This window comes from Xiphophorus couchianus, chromosome 15, assembly GCF_001444195.1.
Source record: "Xiphophorus couchianus chromosome 15, X_couchianus-1.0, whole genome shotgun sequence".
Lineage (NCBI taxonomy): Eukaryota > Metazoa > Chordata > Actinopteri > Cyprinodontiformes > Poeciliidae > Xiphophorus > Xiphophorus couchianus.
The window spans coordinates 540,001-559,729 of record NC_040242.1 but is presented as its reverse complement, the minus strand read 5'-3'; the positions used below and the strand labels follow the sequence as shown (position 1 = coordinate 559,729).

Here is a 19,729-nt window from a genome sequence, read left to right as displayed (position 1 = left end):
TGCCATCAACTCTGAGCAGCTTCCTGTCTTTGCTAAAGAAATGCATTCCCACAGCATAACACTGCCACCACCATGTTTTGCATTGGTGTTCACAATGAGACGCAACATAATCTTATGCAAATTATCAAGAAAATTAATTTTTTCCGTATTTGCTTTGCCCTTTTGACTGTTATATTTTCTTAGATGGACGACCTTTGCAGTCATGATACACTCTTTCCATTTTCTCATAACTATCTGAAAAGATGTTCACTGCATTGTCTTAGAACACATGTCAAACTCGAGGCCCGTGGGCCAAATCCGGCCCGCCGTAGCTTTTTATGTGGCCCTCTAGATTCTAGACTAAACGCTAAGTGTGATTAAATAATATGTTATCAATCAAATCAATGTAGTTTTTATCGGTTTACTGCCAAATTATATCAATCAGTCCCTCCAGGTTCTTGATAATTATTATGGAAATTCACACAAAATCAACAAATCCCCACATTTCTTTGTGCTAAAACATAATTGGGAGTTTGTTGTCCGATTTTTCTCAACAAGTGTCAAAACTTTCTTTCTTGTACTAAACAGCTGCCTGAGTTTTAATTGATGTCAGTTTATAGTCCATGTTCTATACAGTGAGTAATAAAAAATTGCATTTACTGTCATAAAGAAGCTCAAATATTTCCAGATTAGAACCACAAACACTTTGATTTTTATTGGAAAATCAGCAGCCATTGTACAACTGTAAGACCAGCTGACCAAACATGTTGGAGGTCAGATTGGATTGCTAGGCAACTGCAGTGTGACTCGATAATCAGGAGGTTTTTGAATCTGCTCATTTTCCAGACACCAAAAAACAGCTGGGTGGTTTTTGAAGCACTTTGGCTGTAGAGACCCAAACATGGAAAAAGTACATTTTGCATGATGGGTCCCATTCATTCATTTGTTCTTTTACCGCCTTCACTTGCAGAAATATCCCAGAAATGATCAGGCAGCAAAATTAAATCCATTCAGGCAAGACGATGTCTTGGACAAATTAGGTTAAAATCCCATCTAATTTGTGTTCCTATTAAATTTCAAACAATGCTGAATAAAAGTCACTGCAGAGTCAGAAGAGTCACAAAAACAAAATACTCATCTCTTATATTAACCACTTCAAGCACATGTCAAACTTGAGGCCCGAGGGCCAAATCCGGCCCGCCACAGTGTTTTATGTGGCCCTCGAGATTTTAGACTAAACACTAAATGTGCCTAAATATCATGTTGTCATTCAAATCAATGCAGTTTTTATCTGTTTACTGCCAAATTATATCAATCAGTCCCTCCAGTTTCTAGGGAATTATCATGGAAATTCACACAAAAGCAACAATCTCTGCACTTTTTTGCACTAAAACTAAGTTAGGAGTTTATCGCGTATTTTTCTCAAAAAGTCCCAAAAACTTTCTGGCAGCTGTCCTGAAAACAGCTGCCTCAGATTATAGTCCATGATCTGTACAGCGAGGAATAAAAAGTCATATTTACCGTCATAAATAAGCTCAAGTATTTCCAAATTAGAACCAAAAACACTTTGATTGGAAAAATCACAAAAAGAATCACAAAATCCTGGATTGACTGAAAAGATGTCCAATATTATTTAATTTTAAGGATTCATTGATATTTTAACAGTTTGTGAACAGGTTTTTAAGAGCATTCATGGTCTTGATTTGGCCCAAAACAAAAATGCGTTTGACACCGCTGGGCTACAATTTAATAATTTGCTAATTAGGTGAAGTCTGAAGGTGGTTGATTGTACTATATTTTAATTTGGGGGAATCTGTTGAACATATACAAAACATAAAAAACTAAAATATATATGTGTGCTTTCTTTTTTTTTTGAACTATGCTTAACTTTGTGTTGGTCTTTCACATGAAATCCAAATGAAACATTTCAGCTTGTGGCTGCAACAAGACAAAAAAGTGAAAAAGTCAAGCGGCAGGAAAACTTTTGCAAGGCGATTCCAACATAAAAATCCTGATTCAGGTTGAAGAGCTCTTCAGGTCATGACAGTTCTGCATTCACATCTAATCTGCTAATAATGCAGAGAAACAAAATGTCAAAATTTGCAATTGATTTTGGATCAATTACTCCTCAAACAATCTGAACAGATCAATTATCAGAGCAGGAAAACATTTTATGGTTTTGCCATTTTGCAGAACAAATGCACTGATTTGTAGAGCTTCACACCCTGACCTGGAAAAATAAAACTTTTTCAGAATAAATAGATAAAGAACTAAATGTTCATTGTAAAAACACAAAATATTACCAAGTATATGTGGTTGAGTCCCTAGTGCAAATATTTTAGTGCACTTGAAATAAAACAAAATAAGTAACTTTTCAATAAGATGTACAGTAGGAGCTCGTTTTGAATCGAAGATTAGTTTCACGCAATACGTTTTCTATCATTTGTAAGAGCTGAAAAGTTACTTTTAAAGTCAGTTTTGTCTAATTTCAAATGTATTTAGTTGTTTACACCAGAAACTAGACCAAAAATACTTTGTAATATTTTGTATTTAGTGTATTCTCACTCTCTATATTCAGGAAACTTAAATTAGTGTTAGACTTCCACATAAGATAAATAAATAGGAATAAATATTTCCTTAAGAAGTTATTCAAAATGTGTGGGAGTCGCACACACACACACACACACACAGATACGCTCCTAAGATTCAGCGCTCCAAGGCACGGCAACCAGGTGTGTGAGTGTTGGGGGGTAAGAGATGCTACTCAGTCTTTTCTGACTTCCCGTCTTTGTTCTGGGATTCAGCTGTTTTCCGGAGCTGCGTCTTTTCCGAGCTGCTGTTGATCTGCTGCTCGTTTGGCCCGCTCGTTTTGCCGCTCGAGTTTTTGTCCAGGTAGTTGAGCATCTCGCTGAGGACCGTCTGGAAGGTGCTGAGCGCCGCGCAGACCGCCGGCGTGCCGAAGCCGTGGGTGATCAGGCTGCAGGGAGGAGACAGAGAAACGTAAATCAACCCATTCCAGACAAATCAGAGGAGAGTTTGGGATTCTTTAGGACTCTGGCGGTGAAATTACTGCCGCTTCTTTCAAAACTGCAGCGAAAGCTTCTTCTTCTTCTTCTTCTTCTTCTTCACCTTCACCTTCACGGTTTTAATGTCCACTGAATGTCTAAATGAGGCTTCAGCTCTTCAGCAGGTCATGGGGGAGGATTTCTTCCATTGTAACAGTTCTAGGTATTCTTAAGCACAAAAAGAACGTCTCATGGGAAATTAGCCGATTTTCTTATACTGGCTTCTTTTTAGACAAAGCTTTGATTGTCACCACAGCACATTTAATAATAGTTGATTTATAATACTTGATTTAATTTCCGAATCCTACCATCTCTATTCCTTCCTTCCCTATTATCGCTTTGCACTTTTTCATCAGGTGGCTAAAATATTTAGCTCAGAAATGAGACATTTCTTCACTAAGTCATCAGAACAAGTGAGGACTATGTGATATACAAAACATGTTTTTACATTTTTGCACAAAATCATTCTTAGATGATGAGATTTTAATCTGCTCAGTTCTACTTTCTTTCAGTGTTTTAGGGCGTCTTGTCACTTTAAATCCAAATAATCTGCTGCTGGCCACGCCCCCAAAGTCAACGTTTACACTGGCTGCAAACAGATGCGCAATTACACAGCTGTACATCTTTGAAAAGCAAACGTGGAGGCTTCTGCACAATCAACAGGAATGCAGGAAGTGTTTCTGGAAGGAAGTCAACAACAAAACACTTGTCTTCTCCAGCAGCCATTGTACAACTGTAAGACCAGCTGACCAAACATGTTGGAGGTCAGATTGGATTGCTAGGCAACTGCAGTGTGACTCGATAATCAGGAGGTTTTTGAATCTGCTCATTTTCCAGACACCAAAAAACAGCTGGGTGGTTTTTGAAGCACTTTGGCTGTAGAGACCCAAACATGGAAAAAGTACATTTTGCATGATGGGTCCCATTCATTCATTTGTTCTTTTACCGCCTTCACTTGCAGAAATATCCCAGAAATGATCAGGCAGCAAAATTAAATCCATTCAGGCAAGACGATGTCTTGGACAAATTAGGTTAAAATCCCATCTAATTTGTGTTCCTATTAAATTTCAAACAATGCTGAATAAAAGTCACTGCAGAGTCAGAAGAGTCACAAAAACAAAATACTCATCTCTTATATTAACCACTTCAAGCACATGTCAAACTTGAGGCCCGAGGGCCAAATCCGGCCCGCCACAGTGTTTTATGTGGCCCTCGAGATTTTAGACTAAACACTAAATGTGCCTAAATATCATGTTGTCATTCAAATCAATGCAGTTTTTATCTGTTTACTGCCAAATTATATCAATCAGTCCCTCCAGTTTCTAGGGAATTATCATGGAAATTCACACAAAAGCAACAATCTCTGCACTTTTTTGCACTAAAACTAAGTTAGGAGTTTATCGCGTATTTTTCTCAAAAAGTCCCAAAAACTTTCTGGCAGCTGTCCTGAAAACAGCTGCCTCAGATTATAGTCCATGATCTGTACAGCGAGGAATAAAAAGTCATATTTACCGTCATAAATAAGCTCAAGTATTTCCAAATTAGAACCAAAAACACTTTGATTGGAAAAATCACAAAAAGAATCACAAAATCCTGGATTGACTGAAAAGATGTCCAATATTATTTAATTTTAAGGATTCATTGATATTTTAACAGTGTGAACAGGTTTTATCAATACATTCTGGCCCAACCGGCCCTTTAAGAGCATTCATGATCTGGATTTGGCCCAAAACAAAACTGAGTTTGACACCACTGAAGTCTAGCATGGTGTTCTTTAGTTTTCCTCTTTGCATCAGTGAATATCTCAACCTTCTCTATCCGTTTGGTAACTTTTCTCAAATATGACATTTCCCGTAATGAGGCTCCTCTCATTACGGGAAATGTCTCCTCTCGCTGTTTGTGCCAAACCTCCAGTTGCACAGCTGCGTCGTTTGGAAAGCAGCAAAGAGGTCACTGGCGCAACGCGCAGAGCTTCTCGTTGTAGTTTTTAAAATCAAGAATAACACAAATAGAACGGCTCTCTCAGAGATTTCCTGATTTATTAATTTGTGTAAATGCTACCTGAAGTGTGTGAGGTGTCTCTGGATGTCCAGGTCCAGGATGGGGGTCGGCCGGGAGGAGCCCAGAGGAGAGCGGTCCTGGCTCAGCAGGTCCTGGAACTCCTTACAGATTTGCCTGACAGACAGAAGGAGGGAGGGAGAGGGAAAGGGTTTACCATCTGTCTCCAACAACCAGCACAAATCCACACTTCATTATTCTCCTTCCCACAAATCCATCCATCTTTATCACTTTAAATCATGTCGGGAAAAATAAATACAATAAAAACTCTGCTAAAGTAGAGAAGGATGTGGCCAGGTTTCAAAATTCACCTCAAAGACAAAGAAGTTTGCATTTTCAAGCAAAATAATCCTCTTAAACAGAGTGGGCAATATGGATTTAAAGTTTTATCATAATGTTTTGCGCATGGCACTGATAAAAGTGACGCTAAAAAATATTTAACTCTTAAATCCACACAAATACCAGTCACATAAAGAAGTGTAATCAAACTCCACTGCATTAAACAGAGCAGAAAATAGTAAAACTAAGAATCCAGACAGTTTGCAGGTCTTTAAATATCATTAACTGGAATTTATTATGATGGCGATTAATCAAAATTATTGAGAAATGTATCATGATATATGATGCGATAAATGTGCTAATTGATTACTAAAACAAACTTTTTTAGGTTTTAAGCACAAAGAAAACTTATCAAAGATGCATCTGACATTGCAAATCCAGAAATAAATGAGATAAGATTATTTATGATTATATTTTATATGTGCACTGCAAAAACACAAAATGTTACCAAGTATTTCTGCTCCAATTTCTAAAGCAAATATCTTAGTACACTTTAAATGAGAACAAACTAACTTACAAGTAACTTTTCATCCAGATACAGGAGCTTGTTTTAAGTGAGTAACTCCTTAATATTTAAGTTTCACTGGCAGATTTTCACTGCTATAAGTGAAACAAATCAATATTATTGACTTAAAACAAGCTCTTATCTTGCAGATAGTTACTGGTAAATTAGTTTTGTCTTGTTTCAACTATACTAAAATATTGGTAATATTTTGTTTTTGCCTGCAATGTGTTTTTGTCTCCTCCTCACTTTGTTGCCAGAACCATTTTCTTGCGTGCGTTGGTCTCTTTCGGCTCGCTGTGCTGCCTCGCCAAATGTTCTCCCACCGCCTTGCTGGGAAACTCGGTCTCACAGGTGTAGCCGAAGTCCCTCGCCAGGTGGAGCGCCTCACCTGCAGTGCATAAAAACACGAGGAATAAGCAGGGAGGCGAGGACTAGAGCGGATTAAATATTAAAAACGTGACGCGCCTTCCACCAGGGAGGTGAGCAGCGTGACGTTGGCAGCTTTCCTCCGTCCTGCCGGCAGGTTGAGGCCTAAACGATCGAGTTTCTCACGAAGACACCGACCGCCGTTCTTGGACTTTGCTCTGCCAAAACAAAGTCAAATGTTTTAGATAGATAGATAGATAGATAGATAGATAGATAGCATTTATTGTCATTGAACAGAATTCAACGAAATTTCCATTGCAGCTCCCGTGCAAAAGGTCAAATATATACAGTATAAATAAGCAAACACACAATAATAATAATAACAATATATACAACTAAATTAACTAAAGGCCCTCAACCACACCAAAGAAGTAGCAGCAGGTCCAATTATGGCAAAGTACAGATGATGTGACAGTGCAAAGTGCAGAACAATATGGCTGTGTGGGGGTGGGGGATATGTATGTGTGACTGCGAGGTTATGATATGTGTGGGAGGGGGGGGCGGCAGGGAGTAATGGCTCTGACGGCTGTGGGGAAGAAACTGTTTCTCAGTCTATTTGTTGTAGTCCGTATATTCCTGTGCCGCTTTAATGCAGAAGGAGACAATATTTTGGGTTATCTTTTAAAGAACTTCAGTGATAGAAGTGATTTAACTTGACAAAGGCAAAGTGAAGATGAAGACATTTATTGCATAAAACGAGGTTTTGCTTTGCGTTTTGTAAGCTACGTTGTAGTGAAGGCCACGATTATTAATTTTTAGTGTGAAAATTGTAGCAATTTGTGTTTTTTCTTCAACACACAGATTATCGCTACATTTTATTGATAAGTCAAGCAGAAAGGGCTGAACTTTCACAATGTTTTTTAGCTGCAAAAGCAAACTTTCCCACAAATAATCAAGTGTAGGCTAAAGACATTTTATCTTATTAAATGTTTTTGTTTTTTCTTCATCTTTTAATGTATTTCTAACATACAGCTCTGTAAAAAACTAAGAGCCAACTTCACTGAATCCCGTTAAAACCTGCAGGTTTTTCCACCAAACATCGATTCCTGAACTCTTCCTGAGTTAAAACATTAGTTTAAATATGTTTAAATTAATATGAACTTGTTTTCTTTGCATTATTTAAGATCTGAAAGCTCTGCTGCATCTTTTACCTTATTTTGACCATTTCTTATTTTCTGCTAATAACTAAATTTTTGCTTATAATTTCAGACATGTTGTCAGCAGCTCATAGAATAAAACAACAATGTTCATTTTACTCAAACATAAACCTATAAAAAGTAAAATCAGAGAAACAGAGCATTTTAAGTGATCTCTCAACTTTTTCCAGAGCTGTATAAATATATATTTAGACAGAAAAATACTGATTTTTTTAGTACAAATTATCCAAATTTAGTTTGTTTTTTATGGTATCTCTCATATATATTTGTATATTTATTCTAGATTTCTTTTTTTTGCCTATAAAACTGATCATCTGAAGAGGTCTCTTAATTTTTTCAGAGCTGTATAAAAAAGAAAAGAAAATCCGCAGAACGTGCCATTTTTCTATCCAATTAACTGATTAATCGTCAGAAAAATTGATCGATTATTAGTGGTTAGTTGCAGGGTTGGTGTGAAAAAGAGCCTTTTGGCATTAATAACACCTTAAACTAGTGAATTATGACGCTGTTGGATTGGAGGAGTTCCTGCACTAACCTCTACAGCTAACATGTAGCATCAATATTTGGAGCATAATCAATATTAATGCACATAAAGACGAGCCTCTCCATTTGTGCTCGTGTTTTTTCCCTCTCCCTTTGTTGATGCCTCGTCTGGTAGCCATATTCTCTCCCTCCTCTCGTCTCCTTTTCTCTCCAGCTCATCAATAATACAGCGCTGGCAACTCCTGCTTTCCTCTGCTGCCTCTGATCCTGGCGTGCTTTGGCCTGGTCTCGCCTCCCTCTGGTTCCCTGGGCATGGCGGCGCGTGCAGCCCGGCCTTCTTGTGGGCGCAGAAATATATCCTCTGTTTCATCTGAGGGCTACAAAGACTCTCCGAAGCTCAGCAGCCAGATTTAGGCCTGAAAAACGAGAGCTTCTGCTACCCAAAAATTCCTCTCTACCAAAAAAATGTCCTCACTTGTCCACTTCTGCGTGTTGTGGGAGGATTAAAACAGTTAAATAAAGATATTTTGACCATTTAGGCTCTGTTTTCTCAGAGGTTTTGCTAACACAAACCTTCGCAGCGGGGTTTTGCACTGACCTGCGCAGGATGCCGCCCAGTAGGGAGGCGTTGAGGCACTCTGGCGGTGAAAGTCGTCTTTTCACCTCGGCGATGGTGACTTTGTACTTGGAGGTGGAGCTGAGCAGCGAGAGGCGACCCGGTACGGAGCAGAACAGGTCTGTGGGATTCACCACGCACGTCCCCCCTGCAAACACGCCGAGGTCAGAGGGGCAAAAACGGCAACGGTTGTGCATTTAGAGAGACTGAAAGAACCAGCTGATGTTCCAGCAGGACATAAGAAAAAATAAAAAAGTTATAAAAAATTAAAATTAGTGCAGGATTACCAGGGAGTGTCAGAGCCATCATAAGAACTTAAAAATATATAAACTTGTGAGAATGTCATAAGTTCTGACTTTATTCTCGTATTATTACAACTTTATTCTCTTAATATTTTAACAATATTCTTGTAATATTATGATTTTATTTTCATTATTTCAACTTTATTCTTGTAATATATTCCTTTATTTCCCATAATATGACTTTATTCTTGCAATATTTTGACTTTATTCTTTTACTGTTTTGACTTTTGTCTTATATGATTTTAATCTTGTATTATTTAGATTTTATTCTCATACTACTTAGTTTTTTGTAGTCTGGCCCAAATACTAACAGATTAAAGTCTTTGGCATTTCAACGTTTATCTAGTGAAGACTCAAACATGTTAACTTAACTGATAGTTTTTAATTGCTGAGATGTTTGAATTTTGTCCATAACGCTGAAATATGTAATTCAAAAGCAGAATTAAGGCCAATAGATCTGTTAAACTCATGTGCAACTTATTTTTTTTATGAATATATGATTAATACTTTGTTTTATCATCTTAAGACATATTTATGCATTACTTTGCTAGTTCCCGTTACTCACTTCCAGCTCCACCCACTAACCAGCCCTAAATAATTACAGCAGCAGAAAATATTTTCATGTTGTTTGGTGAATATTATTGCTCCGCCATCTGGAGAAACTTATGAAAATATTGTGGAGAAACCCCTGCAGCTTTAACATAACTTCATAAACACAGCCAGCTTTATTTTACCAGGGACAGAATAAAATGTACCTAACATATCTGGTGTATTTAAAAGGATCTGCAGAGCTACGGGAGCCCACAAGGACATTTTTATTATTAAAAGAAATCTGGATGTTCCTTCTGCTCCGTTTACATTCAGAAAACTCATTTCTGGTCATAAGCTGCCATGTTATTCCTATAAAATAAAGAAAAATACTTAGCAAGAGGCTTGTTGAAGTGTAAATATGTATTTGTTTAAAAGAACCGTGTAAATTTGTTCTCTTATTGAGATGATTCACATGTTCATCTGTGTGAAATCTTGTTTAATCCTGTGCAGCACAAGGCAGAGCAAAGAGAAGAAGTGCAGATGTGACCGGATCAATGAGAAAATGGTTGATCTCGTTTCTAGCTCAGGTTTCATTTATAATGATTTATAAAGAGTCAGATGGGTGGAAAGTTGACGCGTGAGAAGAAAACTTTATGCTTTTCAACATTAACCCTAAAGCCAGAACATGCAGTCAGGTCTGCATGTTTCAAATCGACTCTTTCCAGCCTGAATCCATTGTTTCCCAAAAACTTCAATCGGAAAATAAATAAAATAAAATTTTCTAAAGCAGTGAAGCAACTCTCAAAACTTTTATCTATCAGATCATTTCTGACCAATCACTCTAAACTATTTCTGGGAAATCCTCTCAGAAAATGAAGGCACACCTCAAACAGACATTTGAAATAGAACATCATTTACATGTATTTATGTTCCAGGTTCAGTTCAGCATTAAAGTTGATCTCCGAACTTTTCTTCCAGGAGGGGAAAAACAAAACCGAAGCCTTCATGATGCAGAAAGCTGCTCCGCATTATTACACCTGCATCAGCGCTACCGCTCCTTGCTGAAATATATTTATGTACAGATGTAAAATATGTATTGACTGTTTTCATTATTAAGCTTTCACTGGAGCGAACAGCCTAAGTGGCTGAAATGCAAGGTTTGTGTCTGATCCACTGTGGGCTATTTTCTATTATTTATCCGCCTCGTTATCAGATCTAACAGCAGGGTGTGTCGCTTTGTTATTAGCCATGTTGGAAATAATGAAGTGAAATAAAAAGACGCCTTTTAGGCTGAGTAGGACGGCGCTGCAGGCTAAGACTGGACCATCCTTCCTGGGGTAATTTGACCACCAACAAGGTTTTTATTTTATGACAACTCATTGTGGAAGCATCAATAAATCTATTTTTGCTTGAGAAACCAGATAAGGATTCGTTTTTGGATGCTTTTTTTGTCTTTTAGGTAAATGTAATTCAGCTTTTAAGGAAAATATTTATCCTAATATGAAATATTAGGATACAACACGCTGAAGCAGATCCACAAGCTTTACAAAATCAGTTTTTTTGTTTATTAAAGGGCCATTGTTATGCGTTTTCCAGACATTTTATAGCAAAATCAAGTAACCATGTCAACTTCAGTTGTTAATTTTTTATCAAATATGAGTTAAACAAAATGTTATTTGGTAATTTAGCACTTTGAAATTGGGCCTCATTGGTTACTGTCCCAACTCACCCACCTTACTACAGTTAGACAAACTTTAGAAATGATTCTTCAGAAACAAAATAAACATTTCTCTACAATCACATATTACTAAAATATATTCAACATTGTACTGCATGTTTTAAGAATAATCCCTTGTTAGCTTTTAAGTTATTCTTAGATTAGTTGTTTAGTTAAAAAATAATTAAAATTTAAATCAGGGTGTATGGAAACTTTTTTCTTTGTGTTTATGTTTTTATGACCATTATTATTATTATTATGTGAGGAATGAAAGTTTGCTTTGATGCCAAGGAGCTTATTTTAAAAGTAAACGTAATTCAGACATTTGATGATTTAATTCTGCAACAGGAGCAAAACGTCTCGCTCTCCTGGTTTTGTAAATCTCATTTCACTGCAAGACAATCAGATCCAACATGTCGGCTTAGAGAGGAAGGCGACATAAAACAGGACAAAACTTGAAAAATAAAAGACTGGAATCATGTCGACTTGAACATTTGGGTTGTTTTTATATTTTAAGAATATTTATACTTTTGAACTGTACGATGTTAATTCAGCAAAAAAAACAATTTGTTTTGATATTGTCACTACGTTTTTGTAGTTAAAATAAAACAAAATGTAATTGATTTGTAAGCCTGATGGTGATTAATGTGTGTTTTTTATATTTGAAAGACGTTTTTTGTAATATTCTCTATTTAGACTTTTGTCTTGATTAAAAGTTTTTTCCCTTGCTTCTTAAAAACATTTGCGTTGCCTCTAGAAGTAAAGTGTTGATGTTTTAGTTATTTCCTAAATCCAGCCAGATCTTGGATGATTTCATCAATTATACAATTAAACATTTCTTTTTCTACCCTTCAGATTATCCACATCACCTGAAACTTCCTGCCTCAAACAATAACCTCTCATTTTCTAGAAGATGAAAATTTTAGGAAGAAAATGTAAAATTATATATGTAAGAAAATGTAAAATTATATATGTAAGAAAATGTAAAATTATATATGTAAGAAAATGTAAAATTATATATGTAAAACTGAAATGATTTTCTGTTTTGATCCCAAGTTTAGATCGTCATTAAAAAAGTTAGAACCTTAAAGAAAGTTATTTCTCTTTTCTCTGGATTAAAGCAATCAGCAATAAAGCTGATTATCACTGAAGTAATCAAATGTTTTGGCTAAAGATAGAAAACAGGATCATTTAAGAATTGAAACAACTTTCCTCTTTGAGCTGCAGGATTAGCATTAAGCTACAATTTATTGTAGTAGAAAATTTGAATAAATGTATATGAGCTTTTATGTTTGTTGACTTTTATATGAAGGTTATGTTTTTTTTTTTATAGCTTAGCTATAGAAATATGCATGCTAGTGAATCTGAGCCGACACTGCTGAGCAGCCAGACCCGCCACTCTGACTGGGTTACCAAGACAAAATGAACGAAAAAGTCTTAAAAGTAACATCCTCAAAATATTAGATACTGAATTTTAATACTTTTGAAGCTTTAATTGGCATCATATGTTATTATTATTATTATTATTATTATTATTATAAATGCTGCACTGATGCTGTTAGTGGGTTGAAATTATTCTGAGATCTGTTGGTGTCCAAATGAAATAAAGGGAAATTTGAATTAAGATGATTAATCGTGTTTTTATTTGTATCTTATATGCATTTTGATGACCTGACTTGGGAGAACAGATAGAAATTAGCCGGGGGCCAAATCTTTTTAAACCGTTCTTGTGGATGACAAATAAATGAACATAAACTAAACTAAACAAGCTGTACTCTGTTTTTATTTTTATGTTTTTCTTCCTCCTCCACTGACAATCTTTTATTCACAGTCAGCAGAAATGTTGTGGCTTTTCCTCATTTTCTGGCTCTAGAGACGGTTAGTCATAGAAATAAAGAAGAAATGTCATCCAGCTGCTTTGCACCTTTCATTGCAGCCATAACTGGAACACCTCGCTGGTGTGGAAACAGAGGCCAGCTGGACTTGGACTTGGACTTGGACTGACTTTATTGCCAGTTTGCATGCACAGGGTGTATTTGCATATACAGAACGGACTCCAGCCGCACCGTTCGCGCCGGCCTCCAGTTCCGCAGCCTGTCAGACTGGGACGACTGGAGGCTCGAATCGATGCTGTTCGTGAAGCTCGCGCGTGCGTGCGCGTGCGCGTGCGCGGCTCCGTGTCCGGGCACGATGTGACACGGAGCCGCGCGCTCTCAGCTCTCACCTGTCCGTCAGGCTCACGCGCTCTGACAGGAGGGGGCGCGCGCGCGTCTCTGAAAGCCGCGCGGTTCACATCATATTAATTCCCCTAAAAATGTTTTGATTCAAAGTAGTTTGTATTTTATGTTGCCAAGGGCGATCGAAAAGAGCTATTGCCGGTAGTGCAGTGAGTGCAGCGCGCGGGCCCAGAGGCGATAACGGTATTTAAGCAGCGGAGAGTAGCCTGGGGCTGCGGCGCGAGCGGCGGGCGGGATCACACGCGGAATCAAGCGCCTTTTACCAGTTTCCACGAAAATTAAAGAAAAAGAGACAAGGGCCAAATGCCATTCTCCTCATATTTTAACAACAATGTTTATAGCTGCAAAAAGAAAAGAAAAAAGAAGAAGAAGAATCAGTTGTGCATGCGCGCGCGGGGTGACGTGTCGGGGGCGCGCGTCAGGCGGATCAGCTGAAGAAGTGGGAAAAGGGAAAGCAGCGTGATTAAAAACACAGACGACTCCTCCTAAGTAGGATCCGCATTTCTTGAGTGATTTTCTTTTGAAAAAGGTTATGTGAATATTCATGCCGCCAAAGCCGCAGTCAGAAAGAACAACATTAATATGATCTCGGCTGAATCCGGGGGCCCCGCTCGGCATTAGCATATCAAAGCGTGCGCCCGAGGCGAGAGAAGCTATCGATACCGGAGCGGGAGGTAAAGCAAAGATTATTGGTTGTGATGGTTGCAGCGGCTGAGCTCAGGGCCAAATACGGCGCACCATTAACCGAAAGTGATGGCGGAGGGATTCCCGCGTCAATCCGAGAGAAAAGCCCCAACACCAGGCAGGGCAGGGCTGATGAAAAATTAAACCCCAAAGACACCAGCCTTCCTTTCTGCCTCTGTGTGGAAAATTACACGCAGTCACCATGCAGGAAAAGAAACGCAAGCGAGCTTTGATGGAGCAAAAAGAAGATCCGCAGCGTGTTTTAAGCCCCACGCGTGAGGAAACGGAGCGGCCTGCTACGTGTTTATTCAGGCTCAACAACACAACACGCGCACAGGTAGATTCAAACACCTTCATCCTCTAAACCCACAGGCTCAATCTGCGCTCTGCAGTCCAGTCTGATCAATAAAAATATCTAAAGTAAGCAAATGTAACTGTATTCATTTTAAATACATTTCATTGATAAATTCTAGCTTGTTGCAATTCTGAGCTGCTAATGTGACTGATAATTAAAGACAAAAGACTTGAACAGATTTGAAATTGTATTTTTATTATTTATTATAATAACTGACTGACTTTTTTATGGCTCACTGCCCAGGGTGCCATTTTGTAAGGGGCGACACAAGCAAGTTTTTTTATTGCTTAGTTGTTTATGTTAACTCAATAAGGCATCTCCGGCTCCCCTGAGCATTTGTGTTTGAACAGCGTAAACACTAATAAAAATTTGACCAAAATCTACATATCGCTAATAACAGCAAAGCTGGGTTGCTCTATGCTAAATTAAAGGCCCAATACGCTAATTTGTAAAAAATCTAACCAATGTTTAATTACGTTTTGTTTCTAAATTCAACAAAATGGAACTAAATATTCCATCTGTAATGCAACTTTTATTTATTTTATTGAATACAAATGAAAAAGTCTCCTGACTTTTAAGGCACTAGCATCTAGCTACAATGCTTCTTTCTTATGACAAAAACATCGGCTGAAAATATATTGTATTACATCATATGTTGTTCATTTATTTATATTTTATATCAAGTAAAAGATTTGAGTGCTTGGAAATGGAAGTAAAACTCTTTGTGCTCATAGCTAACACTGCTAATAATGCTAATTCGGATTAGCATAAAGGTAAACTAAACTGGTAGCCTAGCATTGCCGTTTGATGTGTCATTTAGCATAATTATTATTATTATTATTATTATGCATTAGTTTGTGACTTTGTTGACATTTTAATTGTCTGGGAGAGTTTAGTGAGCCTGCACACACACACACACACACACACACACACACACACACACACACACACACACACAAAACGTAGGTGTTGAGTGACAGTTCGTTTCACAGTGGAAGTGGGGAGCAGTGTGTGTGTGTGTGTGTGTGTGTGTGTGTGTGTGTGTGTGTGTGTGTGTGTGTGTGTGTGTGTGGAGTTAAACAGGCCGTTCCTGCTGTAACATGTTGACAGCAGACAAGAGAAGAACGTTCCGCCTGTTTGTCTGTCTGCTCGCTGTCTTGTCTTGTGTGGAGCCGTGACTGTTTTCCACGGCCTCCGGTGCAACAACACAGAGAGGAAATAAACGGGGGGCCCTTACCTCTCCGGATGACGCCCCCTTGGCCGTTCAGGACGAGCCCACACTGCGCCTCCACGGAGCCCTGCAGAGACAAGCGCTCATTAGTGTGGCAGACTGTGAAAACACGCCGCTGCTGCAAAGCCTGTAATATGTTGCTTGTTTTTACGCGCAGGTGCGCAAAACCTTCAGCTGTGAACTGAGAATCCGCCACGAGAGGAAAATATTTCATGTGAATGTTTGTTTTCATGGATGAGTTTCCCAACTTCACAAGTGAAAATCAAAGAGAAAATGAATTAAGAGACTCTAGAAGTGAATTTTTTACACATTTGACTCCCAATCCCTCTACAACATTATTTACAAATAATTGCTTTTCATTTGTTTGGATCAAAAATATCCAAAATGTGACTTTTCTGCTCATCATGTCCAGGTTTAGCCTAACCAAAGACACATCAGTTTAAATGACATTACATGACTTTTTTTTTTTACAATACCAACTACCAAAGGTAATTCCTACAAATTTTGTTTTTGTCCAAAATATATTTTATAAATATCAACAAAGAGGAATATTTTATCCAGTTATTTCACTCAAACGCCGGCCATTCTCTCCCTCCCAGACAGAATAGAAAGAAACTGAGTTCAAATGTAACATTAATCCACATTGTGTCACTGCATGATCCCACATTTCAGTCAAAAATCAAGAGGTGGAAATATTTTAAAAGGAAGGATTTTGCTGAAACTATAAAATCAGGTGAAAAACATAAAAACAAACAAATAGTGTCGTCACCTTCCTAAAATATTGTCATTCTTGGTTTTGAAAAAAGTCACTTTTGAGGAATAAATAAATAAAATAAAAAAAGACTTAGATCATTATTTTATTAAGGTGAAAATATTGTTTTTAAGATTTAAAAAAAACACAAAGTAGTATTAATATTTTAGTTTAAAGAAAAATCAGAGCCAGATTCTGTCAAAACAAAATGTCTAATGAAACTCAAGACATTCTGTTATGGTCTTTAATTTTAATATTTTTAGCCCCCCGCCCCCCTAACCCCTGTCCAAAACTTTCTAGAGGCGCCCCTGTTTTCTTCCTAAATATAAAGATTAAAAGCTCTAAATATTCATTCCTGAACTCTTCCCAACTTAAAACATGAACTTGTTCTCTTTGCATTTTTTAAGGTCTGAAATCTCTGCATCTTTTTTAGTTATTTTGATCATTTCTCATTTTCTGCAAATAAATACAAACTTTTTGCTTGTAATTTTGGAGACAGTAGTTCATAAAATAAAAGAACAAAGTTCATATAACTCAAACATAAAAACCTATAAAGAGTAAAATCTGAGAAACTGGGCATTATAAGACAATTTTAAGTGGTTTGTTTAAAACCACTTTAAACATATATATGGTTTGTATATATAAACTATATATATATAGTTTATATATATATGAACTATATATATATATATATATATATATATATATATATATATATATATATATATATATATATATATATATATATATATATATATATATATATATATATAGTTTTGGGCTACAGCAAATAGAGGGAGGCCATTTTGTTAGAAAGTCTTCACCACCGCCTAGGAGGCTTGGAGCAAATCGGAGGTCACTGCATCATAAACGGTTCTGCTCACGGTTCGACCAGAAACGAGCCGAATTTCAAAATCCCGCTCAAGTGTCCAGAGTTGGCAGCAACATCCTGGTACCTGTTGAAATCTGGGGGGAACCGCAGATGTGGGCCTGCATGTGTGGAGATCTGCTGGCAGCAACACATTTGATCCGGATCAGACTCGCGTGTTATCAACAATGTCATCAAAAAGACCAACACGCGAGTTTTATTCAGAAAACACTTAATCCGTCGTGCGAGCCTCAAGGCCCGGCCCACGGAACCCCTCAGATTAAAATAAACTGGGAGGAGATGGAGAAAAAAGAATAAAAAGAAAAGAGAGATAGAAGGTTTTTGGAGCGCCTTCTTAACCAGCTCCTGCTCTGTTTCTTTTCTTCTTATTCCGGAGCTAAAGTGATTATAAAATCAATATACAAAACGCAGAGGTCTTGCATGAATTAGCTCGCTGACGGGGGAAAGGTGTGGCAGCTGCTTTGTTCGCCATGAAAATCTCTTTAACGCGCTGAAAGATGCGGCGGCGCTGCGCGACTCCAGGAAGGGTTAGGGTTCGGCATCTGTCGGGTTCATGTCCGCCTCGTGCAGCAGCTCCGGGTCACAAGCCGCTGCTTTCTGTTCGGCGTATGAAAGGTCAAAGTTCGCCCTTTAAAACCCCACAAGCCTCCAGGAAAACGGCATGTAAAAAAACAACAACCGAAAAAAGAGCCGGAGAATATCAGAAAAATTCAAAATTGAATGAAAAAAATATGAAATCTATAAATATAAAAAAAATTGCATCGATATTTTCATTAGGTCAAAATATAAATTAAATCATATGCACTAATTTAAAAGGTAAAATACACGACACTTAAAAAAGTAAAAGACAAAATGTTCCATAATATTTACAATCCGTGCGTAATTACCAAATATTGAACCTTCTAATTACATTAGCAAATTATAATAAAACATCCTAATTTCTATTTAAATAATATAATTTGTCATTCTTTCAAAAATACATATTTAAAACCATATTTGCTGCTCTGGGTTTACAAATTTGGAAAAAGTAAAATAAAAAAGTGAGACTTTAACCAGTTGAACAAATTCTGCTTTGGAGGAGAAAAAAAATCAAATAAAATTTACGCGACTGAAATGACGCGTCGGTGTGTTTAACCAGAGCCGCGTCTGTAGAACCGGCTCAGATGTCGCTGCATAAGTAGCGACGTTGATTGACGTTAAGTCCGTAATTGGATAAACTACGGTGCTTTATGCTGCTCGAGTCGCTATTGTGTCCCGAAGCCCGATCCGTTAATCCGCCCTTTACCGGAGAATGGAGCAACCAGCGGCTTTTCTTTGCCCCAGCAGACACACACACACACACACACACACACACACACACACACACACACACACACACCTTTTTCAACTTGGCCATTTCTTTACATCGAAAGGAATTATGTAAAATATGTGTCACGTGTGTTTGTGGAAGAAATAAAGGGATTTTTCACAATAGGGCTGAATAGACTGCGAGTCAATTAACCTTTAGAAACGGTTCTGCCTTTCAGAGGCGTCGCGCCGCGTGGACTTGACATTTACTCAGCCCGCTTTTTGCTTCGGAAACCAAATGATCTGAAGATCAGATCCAGTAAGAGTAAAGTTACAGTTCCTGCGTGGAAAGCGTCGCGTCTCACAGACAGACAATCTGTTATTCAGATTGCAGCGGAATAAGAAGAGGGGGAGGTTTTGGATTAGCGGGCCAGTGTTAGGGGCAGGGAAACATCCGTGTTTACTATTTCTTGTTATTAAAGCAATCACCATGGAGCTTTTTCGTTTTGTTTGTTTTTATGTGTTGGGTCTGGACTCGGAGGCCGCCGGTACCTGCAGGTCGTCCGCCGCCGGAGGAGGGAGGCCCAGGCCGGCGGCGGGCAGCAGCCTCTGGTCCGGGTGGTGCATGCCGACGCCGTAGGCTTGAGAGCCGTGTGACGTCATCAGCGACAAGTCATGGCGCCGGTAAGCGTCGAGGCAGCCGAGCTCGCGCCGCTGCTGCTCGTCCAGGCACGAGGACTTGAGGGCCGAGCGCGCGCTGTGGAGGTTGATGAAGTCGGCGGGCTCCCCGTGGTGGATCTGCTGGTAGTACTGGCCGGAGTGCAGCGAGTTCAGCCCGTAGGCCTCCGGGGCCACGGCCGGGTGGGAGTGCTGGAACTCGTAGTGGAAGGACTGGTGGTGCAGGGGCGTGTACTGGTGGTTGGCCGAGAAGTAGGGCGAGGCGAACTCCGTCCCCGCCGGCGCTGGGTAGGTGAGCGGCGACGAGGAGGAGTAGGCGACCGAGGAGTTGGCCACCGACTCCAGGCAACCGAGCTGCATGAGCCGGTAGCTGTTTGAACCGTCGTGACGTATCTGGAAGATAATAAAGAGACAGGGAAAGATATGAGCAGTGTCATTT

General features: G+C 38.6%; 1 protein-coding gene across 2 annotated transcripts in view; it reads right to left on the bottom strand.

Moving 5' to 3' along the window:
* Window positions 1-1,605: 1,605 nt before the first annotated feature.
* Window positions 1,606-19,729, bottom strand: part of tfap2d (transcription factor AP-2 delta (activating enhancer binding protein 2 delta)) — a 19,783-nt gene continuing 1,659 nt past the window's right edge. Inside the window, exons 2-8 of one of the 2 annotated variants that reach the window (XM_028039565.1) lie at window positions 19,165-19,683; window positions 15,692-15,752; window positions 8,611-8,776; window positions 6,412-6,530; window positions 6,193-6,334; window positions 5,106-5,219; window positions 1,606-2,956 (exon numbers count right to left, since the gene is read on the bottom strand). In XM_028039565.1, coding sequence (XP_027895366.1) covers window positions 2,740-2,956; window positions 5,106-5,219; window positions 6,193-6,334; window positions 6,412-6,530; window positions 8,611-8,776; window positions 15,692-15,752; window positions 19,165-19,683 — 1,338 coding nt within the window. In that variant the 3' untranslated portion in view covers window positions 1,606-2,739. Of the gene's footprint in view, window positions 2,957-5,105; window positions 5,220-6,192; window positions 6,335-6,411; window positions 6,531-8,610; window positions 8,777-15,691; window positions 15,753-19,164 lie in introns of both variants that reach the window. The other variant, XM_028039564.1, reaches the window with a different exon arrangement.